Source organism: Ambystoma mexicanum, chromosome 8, assembly GCF_040938575.1.
Source record: "Ambystoma mexicanum isolate Mex_15411 chromosome 8, UKY_AmexF1_1, whole genome shotgun sequence".
NCBI classification, from domain to species: domain Eukaryota; kingdom Metazoa; phylum Chordata; class Amphibia; order Caudata; family Ambystomatidae; genus Ambystoma; species Ambystoma mexicanum.
Window position 1 is genome coordinate 1,271,397,677 of NC_090929.1, and position 17,969 is coordinate 1,271,415,645.

General features: G+C 43.6%; 1 protein-coding gene across 2 annotated transcripts in view; it reads right to left on the minus strand.

Annotated features, from left to right (window-relative positions):
- Positions 1-17,969, minus strand: part of BLNK (B cell linker) — a 1,905,158-nt gene that overhangs the window by 1,409,319 nt on the left and 477,870 nt on the right. For both annotated transcript variants that reach the window (XM_069611389.1, XM_069611390.1), the window contains exon 3: positions 7,650-7,696. In XM_069611389.1, the coding sequence (XP_069467490.1) occupies positions 7,650-7,696 (47 nt within the window). The remainder of the gene's footprint in view (positions 1-7,649; positions 7,697-17,969) is intronic.

Sequence of the window (17,969 nt, forward strand, 5' to 3'; positions counted from 1 at the left end):
AAAAGCAATGGGCGGGTGGCCATGGAGAGGAATATGAATATGAAATGTTTGATCTTGTGTATATTTGTCACATTTTATGTATACACATTTTTGAAAGGTTGATTTATTTCAGCTAATTCAAATAAAAAAAAATATATATATATAAATTACCTCCTTTTATCTTCTTTCCGTTGGCATAAAACACGTGTACACTTTTACGATAAAAGGATACTGAAATCGCATCCAACGTGTACTTGTCACGACCCTCACCCAAAACCCCCTCTGGCAAACCCATTGGCCAGGTGGAGTCAGGACTCGGGCCTCTAGAGCCTGGCATCCTCTTCAAAAGCCCTCATGGGGCCAGTCCTGGTGCCTATGGCGCCAGGCTCATACACCATGAAAAACAATGTGCTTGGGAACTACTTTATTGTATTGTCAGCCAACATGGAGGCATCCTAAGAACCAAGCTATGCGGTCTAGTGTTTTGGGTGTGGTAGCCTAGGGATACTTTACCTGGACTATTTTGTTGGGGCTATTTAAACCACACCCGAGCAAGACAACATGCTTTGCATTACTTTGCAGCTTGCAACTTGATGCTCACCGTGTCCAGCCATTCCCTCGAACCTCGGAGAAGCAGAACCTGCAAGGAGACAAAAGGAACATCATTAGCAGCAGCATCTTACCTGCAGTCTTCATCTTCAAACACTCGCAGCTACTGAGAACAGATTCCTCGAATCTGCACGCCTCCCGGACAGAATGACCTGAAAGAGGTAGAGGCAACATTAAAGAAAGCAGTAGAGACATTTACAAATTAAGAACTGCTTAAAAGACTTACCTGGCTGGTAGCCTCTCGGCTGGCACCACTCCGGACATTCCACTCACGCTGAAGCACACCGCAACCTACAAGGAAGGAAAACACAGGTTAGCAAAGGCAAGACTTTGCAGCGCTGCGCACAGCGCTTACTTACCGCATCATAGCGCTCTTAATGCGCCATAATTTACCGGCGGGGCTCAACCAAGCCAGTTCGTCGCGCTGAAGCTCTGCATACCCAAGGGAGAAAAAGGAGACATTTAAACAAAGAAAGGCATGCAGGATAGCAACAAAACTAAAGAACAGCAATAAGACCTACCTGAACAATATCAAACGGGCCGGCGTCAGTGAAGTAACTGGACCATACTCGCCCATGAAAGACATCGCGCCCCTGCAAAGAACACAGGATGGAGACCACGCCTAATTCTACAAGGCAGAGCTTTCCCCGCAGACCACATCAGGGTAAAGCTGAGAAGCATACCAGCGAGTAACCTGGCTGGGTGGCATCCGTGTGTCTACTAGGTGGGTGTAACAGTACTTTGAGTAAAAACGCTTTTGCACCAAAAATGCACCAGATCCCCTGATTGCAGACAATCACTCTGGATCATTAAAAGCATTTCAGCCAGCTCCCCCTGAATATCATTTTCTGTGCAGACTGCCCAAACTGCGACTTCTTTCACCTGTGGAGCGGGGACCTCGGCTTAGGAGAGTTTATGCAGCATGAATTGGTATTGTTACAAATATATCATATACATATAATATCATCTATTATAAATATATTATAATTTAAACACAGGAGCTTCACTTTCTCTGCTTCATTCTCCACGAAAACTTGCCTTTATTCCAATGTTTTGCACGGTTCAAAGTGACTTTTCACTGGTGAAAAGTGACTTTGCACTGCCAACCAACATCCTGATTCATGGAACAGTGCAAAGTGTCTTTCTGCGGTGCAAAGTGACTCAGTAATTGGAGAGTCATAGTTGGGTGCAGATGTCCTTAACGTAATCATGCATTCACCAACGCCTGTGAAGCACAGCAATGCTCCTTGTACATAGATGGAACGCAAGAATGAGTCATTAATGTTTGTACGGCTAACCCAGTTCTCCCCTCAGACACCGCACCTTTGCAACTTAGTGAAAGGCACGGATTCACTCCACACACCCTGCACAGACATATAACACAAACACTATTGCACATCACCTTCTGTCATAAGAATCAAGCTACTTTTAACGACAAAAATTCGAATCTCTATCGCCTTAAACACAATCCGCCCCCTTTTAGTCTCTGTTACCCCTTCTGCTACGCCCATACACTCTCCATTTAGACATCAGTGACTACCAGGGTCCTGGCCACCATCGCATGACTAACTTTAACTTAATGGCTGAAATGCACACACGCATAATATCACCTCCCAAACTTTTTTGACTCGGGTCCCTCTGAGGGCATTCAACCAAAAGCGCATTGGGACCATATTTATGGTGAAAGGCACTATAACGAATGACAAAATGAATGAACGAATGAATACAATGTGCATTAAAAAAATATCCGTTATCTGTAAAGAGCATCCAAACACTTCATAATATTGATCCAATTGTCAATTTCATGATATACGGATTCTCCATACGGAAGATTGTATTGCGTACCCCGTTTGAATTGGGCCCTCTCTGTTCATTAAGGGTGACTTTCAGAGTGGCGTGTGGTTTTCTGTGCTAAATTCACTCTTATTGACCACATTGCTGGTCCATCACTTGCATATTGCTTTGAATGCTGATTTGTTTCACTTGGGTGTGCAGGTCTACCTTGGTTCTAAACTAATAGGACAGTCCTGTTGGATACTAGAATTAAATCAGGTGCCTCATAATGTTTTGGAGATTTGTATACTAGTGGAGTGCTGTCTGTGGCTTCTGATAGAACCTCCTTTCATGCCATTATTATTTCCAGCTCCTGGTTCTCCCTTGTGGCACATTTCCTACATGTGTTATTTGGTTCAAGTGCTTTGGTCGGGAGAATCTGCTTGGTTGTAAGTAGTGCATTATAACTGTTTTTGGGCATATTGGATTATTGGTCATGGGAACGGGCATTTTACCTGCATGATTTGTTCCTGTTTTCATTTGATTGATTGGAGGGACTGTGATTTTGTATGAGGTCCCCTGTTATACCCATCTTATATGCCATTTAATTATTTTGTAATCACTCTAAGCACCCTTTGCTCTCCTTCTCCTTTGGAGCACACACTTCCTCATTCTGCGTTGTTCTTCCTCCATATTTCGTTAAAAGTATTACTGGTATCGTTTTCCTCAGAATTGATTGCAATATTTATCTTTGACTCTTCCCTCATGCTACTTTCAGAAATGTTCTTTCTCAGAACAATATCACTATGACAGAGTTTTGCTAGCCGTGTTCTTAGAAAGGCAATAAGGTAAAATGGGTGTCTCTGGGCAGGACTTAAAATGGGACTGGACAGGGGCAGAAGGGCCGGTCTGCAGAAGAGAATATCCAGATGTACAATGAGTCAGGCTGGGACGGGAGGCACAGGTTTTGACCCTAATTTGCATTCCGTTTTTTACCACCCATTGCTAGCAGGTCACACACAAAGCTGGGGTTGCTTTAGCATGGCTCAACAAATCTCATCCTTGCTAGTGCTGTTAATTAAAGTTCTTAATTAGAACACTTGTTACCTGGCATAGTATGGCTTGGGAGACCTAGAATAGATCAAACCTTCTCCTAATATGGCCAGTGCTTTGTCCCCGTGCCCCCTGTAAGCCCTCTCTCCACTACTGTGAAATCTCACACTGATGGCCACAGAGCAGATTGTCTTCACCTCAACTCTGGGCTCCTACTGGGAAACATCGCTCACTGTCACATTGGGCTCATGTACAGATTGCTTAACTCAGATGCTCAAAACACATTTAATGCTCATGTGCCCCATTTATTTATTTATTTTGTAATTTATATAGCGCAGATCCACTGACCCTAAGGCTTAAGGGCGCTAACAACATACAAAGGCAGAAAGAATGTCCAGAATAGAAGGTCACGGGAAATAAAGTAGTACCAGAAGGGAAGATCTCACACCAGGGGAAGATGTTAATAAACAGATACGTTTTAAGTCCTTTCCAGAACACTCTGTTAGAACTTTCAGTTATAAGTTTCAACGGAAGGTTGTTCCAAGCAATGGGAGCCACAGAATAAAAGGCTACAACCTTTGTCTGAGATAATCTGCATTTTGGAACAATTAGCCGAAGAAGACCATTGGATCTAAGGCTATATTTGCTGGTTTTAAGCCTAAATTTGTCATTATGGTAGGTAGGGCCAGAGTTTTTCAAACAGTTGAAGGAGATGGACAAGAGGCGAAAGAGAATATGTTCCTTAATAGGGAGCCAATGAAGTTCCCTTCTTGGCAGAGAGATATGGTCTGATCTCTTTTTGTCCATAACAACCCTGACAGCGTTTTCTGCACTAGCTGCAGTCTATTCACTTCACATTTTGGAAGACCGATCAGAATACTACTACAGTAGTCTATCCTAGAGCTAATCAGTGCTCGGGCCAATGTCTCTCTACTAGTTTGAGAGAGGAAGGGGCGTGCATGAGAAAGTAGCTTGATATAATACGAGGATGAAGACACCAGATTACTGACCTGCGCCTTCATGCTCAAATTACAATCCAAATAAATCCCCAGTGTCTTAACTTTTTTCTTAATCTTTATGACACAGTTATCAATCACAAGCTGGGAGTATAAATCTTCCAGTTTGTGAATTTTAGGATCAGTGCCCACAAGCATGAGTTCTGTCTTGTTGGTATTAAGGGCCAGTCCGTTAGCACACATCCAGCTTTGGATGAGCGAATATATCCAGTTGATTTTAGTTTCATCAACTGAGAAAATACCCATAATAGGAATGATACACTGAGTATCGTCAGCGTAATTGGTGAACTCTATGTCATTACTGTCCAAAATGTCAAGGAAGGGAACCGTACAGATGTTGTAGAAAATTGGTGAAAGACAGGCTCCCTCCGGTTCTCCCTGCGTCAGATCCATAGGGTTAGCTTCTGCGATGTTACTGCTCACTCGCCATTGGTGCTCCTTGAGAAATGAGGTGACCAATGCAGCCGCTGGGGCCAAAAAACCAGCCACCTCCTTCAACCTGGAGACCAAAACTGAGTGGTCTACCAGGTCGAAGGCGGCAGAAAGGTCCAGCAGCATCAGCATGCAGGGGCTACCTTGATCCATATGGCAAAGTAGCCTAGATTTTAAATCCAGCAATGCGGTCTCAGTGCTGTGTTTTTCCGGGAAACCAGATTGTCTCTTATTTAAGGTGTCAGTAGATCTCAGATAGGTTAGTAATTGAGTGTACGCAACTCTATCGAGAATTTTAAGCAAAAATGGAGAGTTGGAAATAGGACGATAATTCAATGGATCGTCAGGAGAGAGATCTTTTTTTTTAATAAAGGAGTTACCCAGGAATGTTTTATGCAGGTACGAACACCACTGTCCCTGAAGGATGCATTGACAAACGTGCAGAGAATAGGAATCAAAGAGGAAGCGCAGGCTTTTATTGTAAGTGCCGGGCATACGTCACCCTTACAGTACGATGGTTTAAGGTTCTGAATTATCAGTGTAATGTCAGCCTCTGAGATGGGCTTAAATGAAAACAGTTCATCATTATTCCAAACATTTAACGGGGGTAGCCGGGTCTTTGAAGCCCCTAAGCGAGAGAATGGCTCTGGCTTCGACAATACCTCCATTAATTCTGGTGAGTTTAGCATCCATCGCCTCCTGTATTTGATTACACCATTTGGTGTCTTTAACAATAGGATCCTGTGTAGTATTAGTGATAGTTTCCAGTTCTTTAAACATTCCCATGTTCAGAAGAGGCACCCTAAAAACCATACTTGATATATGATGTGTCGTCCCCATATAGCACTGATCCTTGATGGATGCTCAGCATTATTGCAGAAGTATTCTGTCATGGATTCTGTCATGGAAGACATGGACCCCATGGAAAAAGAAAACACTGAGATCCAAAAGCAATGAGACAAGCGTAACTAGTCCAGTATGCACTACATAAGGGAAGAATATTCATGCATACAATTGATGGCCCTGTTTTACGTCCTTCTTCCTGCAGGATTTTCTGTAATCATGGTACTTCTACTAATAGAGGATCATCTCTTACATTTGGTATTTATATATGCTAATTGTACATTTCTTTTGGCAATCCATTTGGAAGCAGAGTAGAGCAATCACTGTGTTTTCTGAACTGAAGATGTGTCTACTAAATTCATAATGATAACTTTCACAGAGTTTTAGAGATGTCCTTCTAATATGATATTTTTTATGCCATTGAATGATACATGCAGGGTGTGGGAAACCTGGGTCTGCATGAGGGCCGAAGGTAAGAGGAGCCAGGTAAAGGACACCAGCATGGCATGAATCTGACAATAGGGAGTCTTTTCTGGAGTTGAGGCGAGCAGGAATGGTCTTCCACAGCCTACTGCAGATTGCTGCTAAAGTATCTCTTATAGGATGGCACTCAACAAGAGAAAGGAGTCGAGCACATTGGCTGAAAGAGGTGTTGCTTGACAAGGTTTGCATCTCGAATCAAGTTTGTTGGTTGTGGGTGCTCAGTTGTGGGCAGCTCTATAAATTAAGCTGATGGCTTTAATCTGCATTCATTGGTGCATCCATGGCGCGAAAGGTAACTGGACTGGAGCAGACTTCAGACTATCTGGAATACAAATGTTTTGGAACATTTCAAGACAGCATACTTGGTTTTTGGGGTTGGGCATGGCTGATGGTGTTGCATTTGATCACATTTAAAAGGGCAAATATTGTAACCAGCAATGGGTATCAGGTGCAAGCACATGACTAGTCTCATCTTCATTTTGGGGGGTGAATAGAACAGTAACTGACTTGCGTTCATGGCATGGTAGGCATGGTAGATATGGTGGGGAAGGTGAAGCCGGAATGGTTCAAAGCAGAGGGACTGAGGTAGTGCAGGAAATCCCTTAACAGGAAAAAGTTTGTCAACATCTTATGACTAGTAGAGAGGGAGGGGAAGGAGAGCTGAACAAGTGCCATACTCGAAAAAAATAATTTGAGGAAATAAGAGGTAACGCTGACCTAATGCTCTGCATCTTTACACTCATGCCTATGTATTTCCTCACTTTGTAGCCACTCACTCTACATTGGTCCAATGCGTTTCATTCACATTGATATAAAGCATATTGATGCATTTTATTCTCTCATTTCTAACTCCATATCAGTGGAAAATAGAATACCTCACGATTGATTTATGCAGCGAGTGCACACATTAAGGGACCCACAGAAACATTATTGACAAGGTGACCATTCAGAGAATGAAGGTACGTTATTCAGAGTGAGATACAGCATTGGATACTCGTTTTCGAGTTATTCAGGCATTTCTCTGCCGACATACATACACATCCAGTAAAGATACTTTCTTAAGAGTCTGAAATAAATCATATTTGAAGAACTAGCACTACTAATATTGAATTTAAGTAAGGTCTGACTTGCCTTTGCTGAAGTGTAAGAAATGCACATATTGTTTTGGCAGAGCATGAAATCTGTTTTGCGAGTTGCAACATTTTGTTAATTTTGGAAACGATTTTAGCATTGGGCCCTCAAGCTCAACACCCACACACAAGAGTTACATTCCTATTTTCTATAAATTAATCCATTTACAAGTTTACAAAATCTCTTTTAAGCTGGCTATATTTTGACCCTGACAATGGAGCTTGTCCTGGCAAAGGTATATATTTCAAACATCTGGCCTTCAAGTAAACTGTTTGCAATACATCACACTGTCTAGCATAGTGCTAGAAGACGGAGAAAACAATGACTTACGGCTGTTGCAAAATATTAAATTTGCTCAGTTCAATCTCTGAAATGTTCTGCAAAACAAAATAAAAAAGATTTACTTTAAAATGTGGGAACAGATGTGTTTATAAGAGAAGTAACATATTGCATGCAATCAAATATCAATGAAAGACTGGGTATCAATACAAGTTTGGCGGTGCAGAAATAAGGGTGCCGGTAACGACGTACCCTTTCTGGACCGTCACAATACGAGTCTGCCGGCAGGGACACGGTACTCTAGGCAAGCCTCACTTGCCAGGAGTTCAGGACCCTACCCGCTGTGTTTTCACAGAAGCACGGGCAGTGTTAGCAATGGTGCCGATGCTTCAGTGACCTCATTCCCGTGGAGTCCTATGGAACTCCACGGGAATGGGGATTAACTGATCCGCTGCCGCTCATCATATCCCCGGTGGCACCGGGATATCGGGCGGTGGAAACAGTATTACGGGGTCAGCAGTAGCTTGCCGCCTACCGGCGGGTTCTACCGCAACCTCGTAATGAGGCCCAAGGCTTTCCTGAGACGAAAGATCCAAAGTTAATGCTGAACTACACATCTTCAAGGTATGAGATTTAGCAGTTTCAAAAAACAATAACCATTTTGTTTATTGGTTTTTCATGCGTGCTCACTTACACAGCAGGGAAAATTACTGAACACTTTCCACAAAAGAGGCACCATTTGTTAGGCGTAGTCACCATATTGTGAGATATAGGGCCTCATTACGGGTCCTGCGGGAACCGTGCCAGTGCTACCGGCGGGTTGCCGCTGGACCTGTAAAACAATTCCTGGTGCGTGACTTCCCGGTGACACCGGGCTATTCCAAGTTCGGCTCCAGGGAAGTCAGGTGCCGCCAATTTCATTAATCGACATTCCCATAGAGGCATATAGGACTCTATAGGAATGGGGACCCGGAAGCACCGGCACCGTTGTTCACAGTGCCCGTGCTTTTGTGACGGCTTTGCCTCTCGTGATCGCTGTGCCTGGCAGGGTCTGACCTGTTGGGCACAGCGGCTCCGGCAGGCAAACCCGGAAACAACAGTGCTGGTGAGCTTACCGGCACTGTTGTTTCCGGACCGGCAAACTTAGAATGAGGCCCTAATCTCAGAGGTGCAGCTATTTCCGTCATATACCATGTGCAGCCTCAAATGGCTGTATACAAGTTTCAAAGAGATAAATAAATACATGCGCATTGATTCAGGTAATCGTACAGTAAGTTGTGAGTCACACAGGTAGCATTTTCTCAGAAAGTTTACTATTGCGTTTTTGGCTGACTGTATCTTAACTACAACCTAGGAAGAAACTTTCAATCCTTTTTTCCATGAATAATTGTATTTTACCAAGTGCAGCTTGGAAAACAAACCCATTGTTTCATGTGTTTCTTGATCTCGCTAGTATCGTTCCAATGTTTTGCGTGCTTCCAATGTCACAGAGCACTTCCTATCACGTGAAAGGCAGACACATGTCTCCGCTAGGCAAAACAAGGCGTGGGTGAATTAAGTGGGCAGTGCGTAGAAAGGAAAAGATGGGCGAGCGGGCAGGAAAGGGTGCCGCTCGCTAGGCACCGTCAAGAGTTGTATGGATAAGGCGACAACGAGGATGCAGCGGACAAGTAGGGAAACTCTTCACCCCTGAAATGTTCATTTTAATTCCTCGGGAGATTTCCAAAAACCCATACGTCAACATTTGAATTGATTATAACTCAAATGGTCAAGAATATTTTCCACCCGGCCGCACTGTATTCCATTACAAAAACCTGTTACAGGGGGTGGAACATCTCAAGTGGTGCGAGTAGCTCATGCAGTCGACATTTGCCAAAATTGTGAGGGTGCATCTACTGAGAACGATCGAATAACCTGCTATATGGGATGATGCCCACTCACAAGAGTCTACACTCAGGCTTGATATCTCTAGGCCAGCTTGGGAGTCCCAGACAGCGGTAAACACCACTGGAAAGATTGACCTTAGCAGGGTGCCTTCTTTGCACTATATGGCTGCTCTTTATGTTAGCTGCCAGTAGCGATGCACAGTAGTAAAAGGATACTGCTGCACAGCTCTTTTGCCCAGTTACATCATACTAACTGGCATACGTGAGCGTGCATGTACAATGCAATGACCTCGATGATTTTGAGCGTTTATACCATTGCGATTATGGTGGGGACAGTGAAGGTGGCCTGAGGGGCACTGATGGATGTGCACTGGCACTTTATTGCGGTTTGTGTGGAAAGTGGTTTCTGGGCAGGTGGCACAAGTTGAAGTGCTTATATTTGTGGCATTCGACCCTTTGTCAACTATCTTTTGGTGTTTGTGAGCCAAGTGGTTTCAGGTTAATGGTAAGTAACAAAATTATATGCAAATTGTTATTGGTTTATTCACAATTACACAAAAGCCAAGACACCACCAAACTCCTAAAAGAAAGCCTACTGGTGGGACAACTTGTTTGGGATCTGCAGGATATTGGACGTGCTGTCATGTCGCAATGGGGCTCCATTGTGCACTGAGGAGAACCATTAGTGTCGGAGTGGCTCCTCCCCACTGCTTGCTCTGTGCTGGAGAGGACTGTTGGGTCGCCTCAAAATCAACCTCAGTGAGCACGCAGGTGAAATCATGCTAACTGCGAGAAGCGCACACTGCTCACCACTGTGTGGGATTCAAAATCTGGCCTCCGGTGTCAGACCAATATCAAAATATCCATCCACATATCAGCCTGGTCCAGCCAAAAGGACAGTCCAGCACCAAACAGTCAGGACTGAACAGTAGTTACTAACAGAAACTCCAGACACGTAAAACACCAAAGGCCCGATTAATAGAGTTTTTTGCATGGTTCAAAGTGTCTTTGCACTGCTGAAAAGTGACTTTGCACTGCGGACACAAACCCTGATGCATTGAACTGTGCAAAATGTATTTATTTCCGCAGTGCACAGTCAGTGCAAAGTCATTTTGTAAGTCATCTGACTGACTTTGCACTGCAAAAATACACTATTTCGAAATCCCTTCAATTTAAATCCCTGTGATTTCCATGTGGAAATGTCTCCTCTGTGAAAGTGACAGTGAGTTAAAGACTTAGTTGAGACTCTCCCAGGGCATCCACCCAAGAACAGGTCAATGGGCTGTGTTCATGGGTAGAGGGACTCCCAGAAACCCCCTTGTTTTGCATATTAAGTACTTTTGGGTCTCAACCCTAAATTACCTGGGTAATCCAGAAGTGGATTTCTTGCTCACTGTTCTTAGAGAGGCACAGCTCCACCTCATTGATGAGACCTAACTAGGCCAAAAAACATGTCCAGGCGTGCTGTTGATACTCTTGTTTAGAAGAGAATTGCCTAGCATTTTAGTGCTGGATTGCCCTTGGGCAGGACAAAGATCGATATAACATTTCTCCTCTCCTCTGTGGTGCCAGGGAAAGGGACTCCAAGAACCCCCCTTGTTTTGCATGTTAAGTAATTTTGGGTCTCACCCTAAGTTACCAGGGCAATCCAGAACCCTCCTTGTTTTGAATATTAAGTAATTTTGGGTCTCACCCTAAGTTACCAGGGGAATCCAGACATGGACTCCTTGCTCACTGTTCTTAGAGAGGCACAGCTCCACCTCACTGATGAGGCCCGACAAGGACAAAACACGTGTCTGAGGTTGCTGTTTGTATTCTTGTTCAGATGAGAATTACCTAGCATTTCAGTGCTGGACTGCCCTTGGACAGGACAAAGACTGATATGCGGGGACATTTCTCCTTTGTGAAAGGGACAGTGAGCTAAAGACCTGGGGCCTGATCCATGAAATTATGTGTGTGTAAAACAGGGATTTTCATGCCATTCTGCCCCAAATCCCCATTTGTCAAACAGGGATTTGTGCGCAAAATGGCACACAAATACCCGTTTTGCACTCAAATAATTCCATGAATCAGGGCCTTGGTTGAGACTCTGCCGGGAGCCATCACCCTAAGAACAGGTCAATGGGCTGTGTTCGTGCCAGTACAGGGACTTCCAGAATCCACCTTGTTTTGCATATTAGGTAACCTTGGGTCTCACCCTAAGTTACCAGGGGAATCCAGACGTGCTCACTGTTCTCAGAGAGGCATAGCTCCACCTCACTGATGAGGTCCAACTAGGCCGAAACACGTGTCTGGGGTTGCTGTTGGCACTCTTGTTCAGAGGAGAATTGTCTAGCATTTCGGTGCTGAACTGCCCTTGGCAGGGCAAAGACTGATATGCAGGGAATTTCCTACTCTGTGAAAGGGACTTTGAGCTAAAGAGTTGGGTGTGACTCCCCCGAGGACCATTCGTCCAAGAACAGCTCAATGGGCTGTGGTCATGCTGGTAGAGGGGCTCCCAGAACCCCCCTTGTTTTGCATATTGAGTAACCTTAAATTACCAGAGGAATCCAGATATGGACCCCTTGCTCACTGTTCATAGAGAGGTACAAATCCACCTCACTGATAAGTCACGACTAGGCCAAAAAATGTGTCTGGGGTTGCTGTTAATACTGTTGTTCAGACGAGAATTCCCTAGCATGTAGGTGCTGGACTGCCCTTGGGCAGGACAAAAACTGATATGACGGTAAATGTCTATTCTGTGAAAGGGACTGTGAGGTAAAGGCTTGTTTGAGACTCTCCTGGGGGTCATCCACCCAAGAACAGGTCAATGGGCTGTGTTTGTGCCAGAAGAGGGGCTCCCAGACCCCTCCCTTGTTTTGCATATTAGGCAACTTTGGGTCTCAACCTACTTTACCACGGGAATCCAGATGTGGACCATGTGCTTACTGTTTTTACACATGCATAGCTCCACCTCACTGATGAGGGCCAACTAGGCCGAAACATGCGTCAGGGGTTGCTGTTGGTACTCTTGTTCAGAGGAGAATTGCCTAGCATTTCAGTGCTGGACTGCCCTTGCACTGCTGACACACACCCTGATTCATGGAACTGTGTAAACTGTATTTTTGCAGTGCAAAGTCAGTGCAAAGTCATTTTGTAAGTCATTTTGTAGTACAAAATGACTTTGCACAGCAAAAATACACTATTTCGAAATCCCCTCAATTTCGAACCCTGTGATATGCATATGGAAATGTCTCCTCTGTGAAAGGGACAATGAGCTAAAGTCTTGGTTGAGACTTGGTTGAGACTCTCCCGGGGGCCATCCACCCAAGAACAGGTCAATGGGATGGGTTTCTGCCGGTAGAGGGGCTCCAAGAACCCCCCTTGATTTGAGTATTTACATTCTACTACTGTCATGCATCAGCCCTGGAAATTTGCTTATCGTTGGAAGTACTGCTAAGATGGCTGCCCATTTCATATTGCTGGTCTAGAGTATTCCAAGATGGCCGACGAAAGCTATAACCAGCAAGGCATAGCAACGCACGGTGCGTTGTATTGTTTTCGTTATGTGCCTGTTGGTCGCTTTCAGCATCCAGCTTTCCAACTTTTGCTATTCGCTTTCAGCGTCCAGCCTTCCAAACTACTGTGGGTCGGTCCCTGCGTCCCGCCTTCCTACTTTCCTTTCCCCAAGTCCAGGTCCCTTTACTTTCTTACCCTTGCGGTGCGCTGAGGTTTTCAGGTAAGTTGGTTGGGATCTTTTCTTCTATTCTTACTTCACGACGCGTGCTACCTGGCGTCTTCCGTGTATGTGTTATTCTTTCCTTGTTTCCTATTTCAGCCGGAATGTTCAGCGTACTCTTCGCTGTTCGTAGTTTTGGCTGATCCCTCGCTCCTGTTATTTTTTCTACCTCTTCCATTATTTTCCTTTCCACTTACCCGCTTTATGGTGCAGAACATCTTTCCTTTGTTCTTTTGAACCGAGGCTCCGCTCGGAAGACAACTAGACCACACGATATCAGAGGCTGGATCCTTGCCTCATTGCAGTTCACTGTGAACGAGCGGAGCCAGGAGTAGGCGTTCCTCTAACGTCTTCGGAGTTCAGCGGCGGTAACATCTGCCATTCAATTACAGCAGTATTCCACTGATTCCTATCCCAAAGACGAACGGAATACTGATTGGGTTTTTTTTGCCAGGAGGCTTTTTTTCCCATTTCTAGGGCGTGCTCCTCGGTTATCCCTTAGATCTGTACTAGTCAGATCACGGAGACTACCGAGGGAGCGCGTCCCTACCTTCGACAAAAAAAAGAGAAGAAGTCTGCTGAAGGGGAAAGAGGCAAGAAGAAGAAGACCGCAGCCAGGGTGGAAGAGATACCGGAGGAGACAGGTGAGGAGGAGTCGGGGGAGGCGGAGACTAGGCGTGACAACTACAAAGCTGGCCGGTTGGGCTTTGTTAAGAATTTTTAAAAAGTGGGTACAGTTTGTGTAAATATAAAAATAAAACGAATTGTGCACTCCAACAACCACCTCAGCACCAAAGGCGCCATGGAACCACCCCTCGGTGATGGTTGAACACATGCAGACACTATACAAAAAATTGTAATGACTTGTAACTGATAACCAATGGAAAACCTAAGGCGACTTTAATATTCTTAACCCACTCAGTTGAATTGGAACAATAAATCCGTTGTCCATTCAGCTGCAAACAATATGCTCCATTTTATTTTAATCTTAGACAGAGTAGTCTGTAAAGAACAATAAATGAAAGTAACATATTCAATAATCTAAGTTATCAGACTTAATACATTTCAAATATTACAAAGGGAAAAATCATACTTGCTTAGTAGTGTGGACAGAACCTAAAGAAACCTCTTAATTCCTAACATGGTGCCAAATGCCTTCAAATATCACCACCACAGGTAAATAACCTCGATGTCAAAAATAGAAAAAGAAAAGGGACTTATAATGATGCTGTCGTTTCGAGGTAAAATGAAAATGGGGTACGTCCATTGCGTCATGAGCAGAGACCAAAGACAGAATGGTAACCCATGTTAAATATAGAGGTGCTGTATTGTATTGTTGAAGAAATGTTGCAAAAAGGAAGATGCCAAGCGTCAGAAGTAGAGAGGACCCTGGGCCCCTGACGCAAGAACCCATGGAGTATGACGTTGGTAATGCTGAGTGTGTTGAAAATACACCAGTGTCATGAGTTTGGTGAAAAGGACCTGAACAAACATAATGATGTCATTACATTGGATTACTGCACCAACAAGATGGAGAGAGGACAGATAATAAGAAACACGGTTCAATCCAGCAAAATAATAATAATACTACTTCTGATTGTCACACGAATAATACAATTAGCCACAACACCATACCCCGCTGTATATTACATAACAGTTGTGTGGCATGACAGGAATGAGAGACATGATAGTGCATTTGTCTCGCAAACATTACACTAACATATATAACAAAACCTACACAAAAAATAAAAACGTGACAAAATATTAATGGATGTACCTTCTAAAAATACTATTATACATCAAGTTGTGAGCCTGAATGCAACAAAGCAGCATAACAATACTCACAACTCCATAAAAACTGATGAGATGTTATTATTATAATGTTTGTGGGGCAAATGTGGTATTGGGTATATGCATGAATAAAGCCAGCCTGCCACAGTCATAGTTGGTGAATAGCGGATGTTGTCCAGCGGCCCCTAACATTATGAACCTGCCTTCACTGGATGCGCCTGTCATGTGAAGCGCTCCACTTCTGTCCAGGCTGCGACAGAGAACGGTGCGTAGGAGGCCATGAGGGTTTCTAGTTCAATGCTCTCCGTATGTGCTCCAATAGGCCGTGCCTAGGCGAGATGTAGAGAGGGATGTGTACGTCACATCCCTCCAAATCCTGCCTGACTGTCTCAGATTCATCGGGAGCACAGCCAAGCAACCACCAGAAGAAACATTTGGTTATGTGAATGAATGCTTGTTGTGTGAATGTGTGTGTTTAGGTATGTGGGCAAACAAGGGTATCAGGCACCGTCAGCATTTTTGTAAAGCAAACTTGGCACTAGCTGCATTTCAACATGTTTATGGCACAATGTGGACAAATATTGGGTGCTGGCTCCACTATAACGTGCTTGACAGAGCAACGCTGGCACATATTGGGCACAGCCAGCATTACAATGTTTTTGCAATGGTGATTGTTGATTGTGACATATATTGGCCACAGCCAAATGAAGACATTTTTACAGTGGCAATACTGACATAGCCAGCTTGAAAATGTCCTTTTACTGTGACATGCTAGCATGGACTGGGCACAGACTGCAAGAGATGTTTTGACACATGTAGACTGCTTCTATAGATTGGGCATGGCCAGCATTAAAATATATATATATTTTTTGTAATGTTTTTATGATTTTATAGAGAGTTGTCTGATGTAAATTAAATTTGACTGACAGCAAATGCTTTTTTGCAGTTCCGTGTTAGTTTCTTTGTACACAACCAGGATTTGCATGTTGCTGATACCTATTGGGCACAGGCACCGTGAACACAATTGTACAGGTCCACATCTTGCATACATTGGGCACTGCCATCATAATAATATGTTATTGCAGTGGAATTCTGCTGAAATAAACTGGGCAATGCCAGCATGAAAAAGGTTCCATAGTGCGAAATATGACTCGTATATATTGGAAACAGTCCGAATGAAAATGGATTTTTACATTGCCATGCTAGATGGGCATCACTGGCATGAAGATATGTTTCTACAATGGCACGCTGCTGGCATCCATTTTGGCACAGCCAACGTATACATGTATTTATACAGTGGAATCTAGAATTTATTGGGCACAGACAGCATGAAGATGCTTTTACAACGGCATGCAGACAGCATTTATTGGGGGCAACTGGACCGCAATGGTTTTGCAGTGGCAATACTTGCATATGTCAGCCACTTACAGCGAATCTTAAAAATGAAGAAAAATCAGGCTGTTATCCTCATGCAGGCACTGCCACAGAATAACTATCAAGGATCAATATGCTTGCCTGTTTCTTCAATGCATTATACAATTAGTTTTCAAAATCAAATAAACATTATTCTATTTTTGTGTACAGTCATAAATACCACCCTTTCATAATTTCCACGGCATGTTTCTGAACATGAAATTCTTTGTCAAGTGAATTCTGAAAGAAACATATTTCAAACGCCAAGTGCGGACGATTGGTGGCAAGCTCTGTTCGACAGTCGGGAAAAACACCTGCATTATGCGTTAATTCGCTTTTTGAGCCTGTTGAAAAAACTACTGCTATAACAGCTAATACAAGGACAAAATTGTGAGAGTGAAGCAAAGGCGAAGGATCGAAAGCGACTTACAAACCCATGATGCTAAGGTGCCATCAGACGAGAGATACCCGAACACTCAAGGAGAGAAGAATGAACTAACTGTAGTGAAACATTCATCTCCTTTCTCTTTTTAAAGGCATTTTATGCCAATAAAAAAAAAAGAAAAAAGAAACATAATCCATATCAGCATACTTATAATTTTAAAATAATCCCCAAAATAAATGAAAAAGTACAAACTGGTCCAGTTAGGGAAACTGTGATGTCCCTTCTTGCCGTAATGTATGTTAGTACTCTCACTTGTCACAGCAGAACAGACCCAAGGGTCTGTTCCCTTAACATTAAAATGTTGGACACCATTTTGCTTACTCACCTGATACACATACTTACATAGATCATGGGGTCATTAGCTCAGCATTCGATATTCATGCTTCACCTGTGGGCCATGGCAGAAAGGGCTCAGTCCAATATTGCCCCCAAGAGGCAGTCCGGTACCAACCGCTAGGCCACGTCCCTTTCGCATGTTCTGTCCCTAAAGTACCCACCAAGCAGTGCTTTTTTTGTCAAGCAACGTATCCATTGCGCATCTGTAGTTCCACATCCTTCATCGTCCCCACACCACACACAGATAATTTGCCATATTTTCTCTGAGTCCCCTTTAATACGATGCCCTTTTTCAGAAAAGAGGACACGCTCAAAACAATGGGACCATGAACCAAACATAATAATTGTGCGGGAAATGTCTCCAACATTTTGTGGCATGGGTTATCCTCAAGAACAATCGCATATCACTTGCTCAAAAAAGCTTCAAGCTGAACAGTGCGCCATGGTCACCGATTACACTCGTGTAAACCAATGGGTCACTAGTTCACTTCTGAGCAAAAGTGAGTCAAACATTTCACCTCACAATTTGAAAAACAGGAATACCCTGACATAAGAGCTTCTGTTTTTTTCAGAAACAGGCAGCACGAAAAAGAATCATTATGTTGTTTGTAAAAAAAACAAGCAAAGGTAAACATGTGTTTTACCTGAAGGGCATGCGTCTGGTCTTGTCTGGCACGTGACCATTATGACTCATAGTTATTGTCTGGCTGCCTAATATAAAGAATTCTGCCTCATTGTGTACATAGTCTGGGGGTTTTGTAAAGCTATATGCACACGAACAG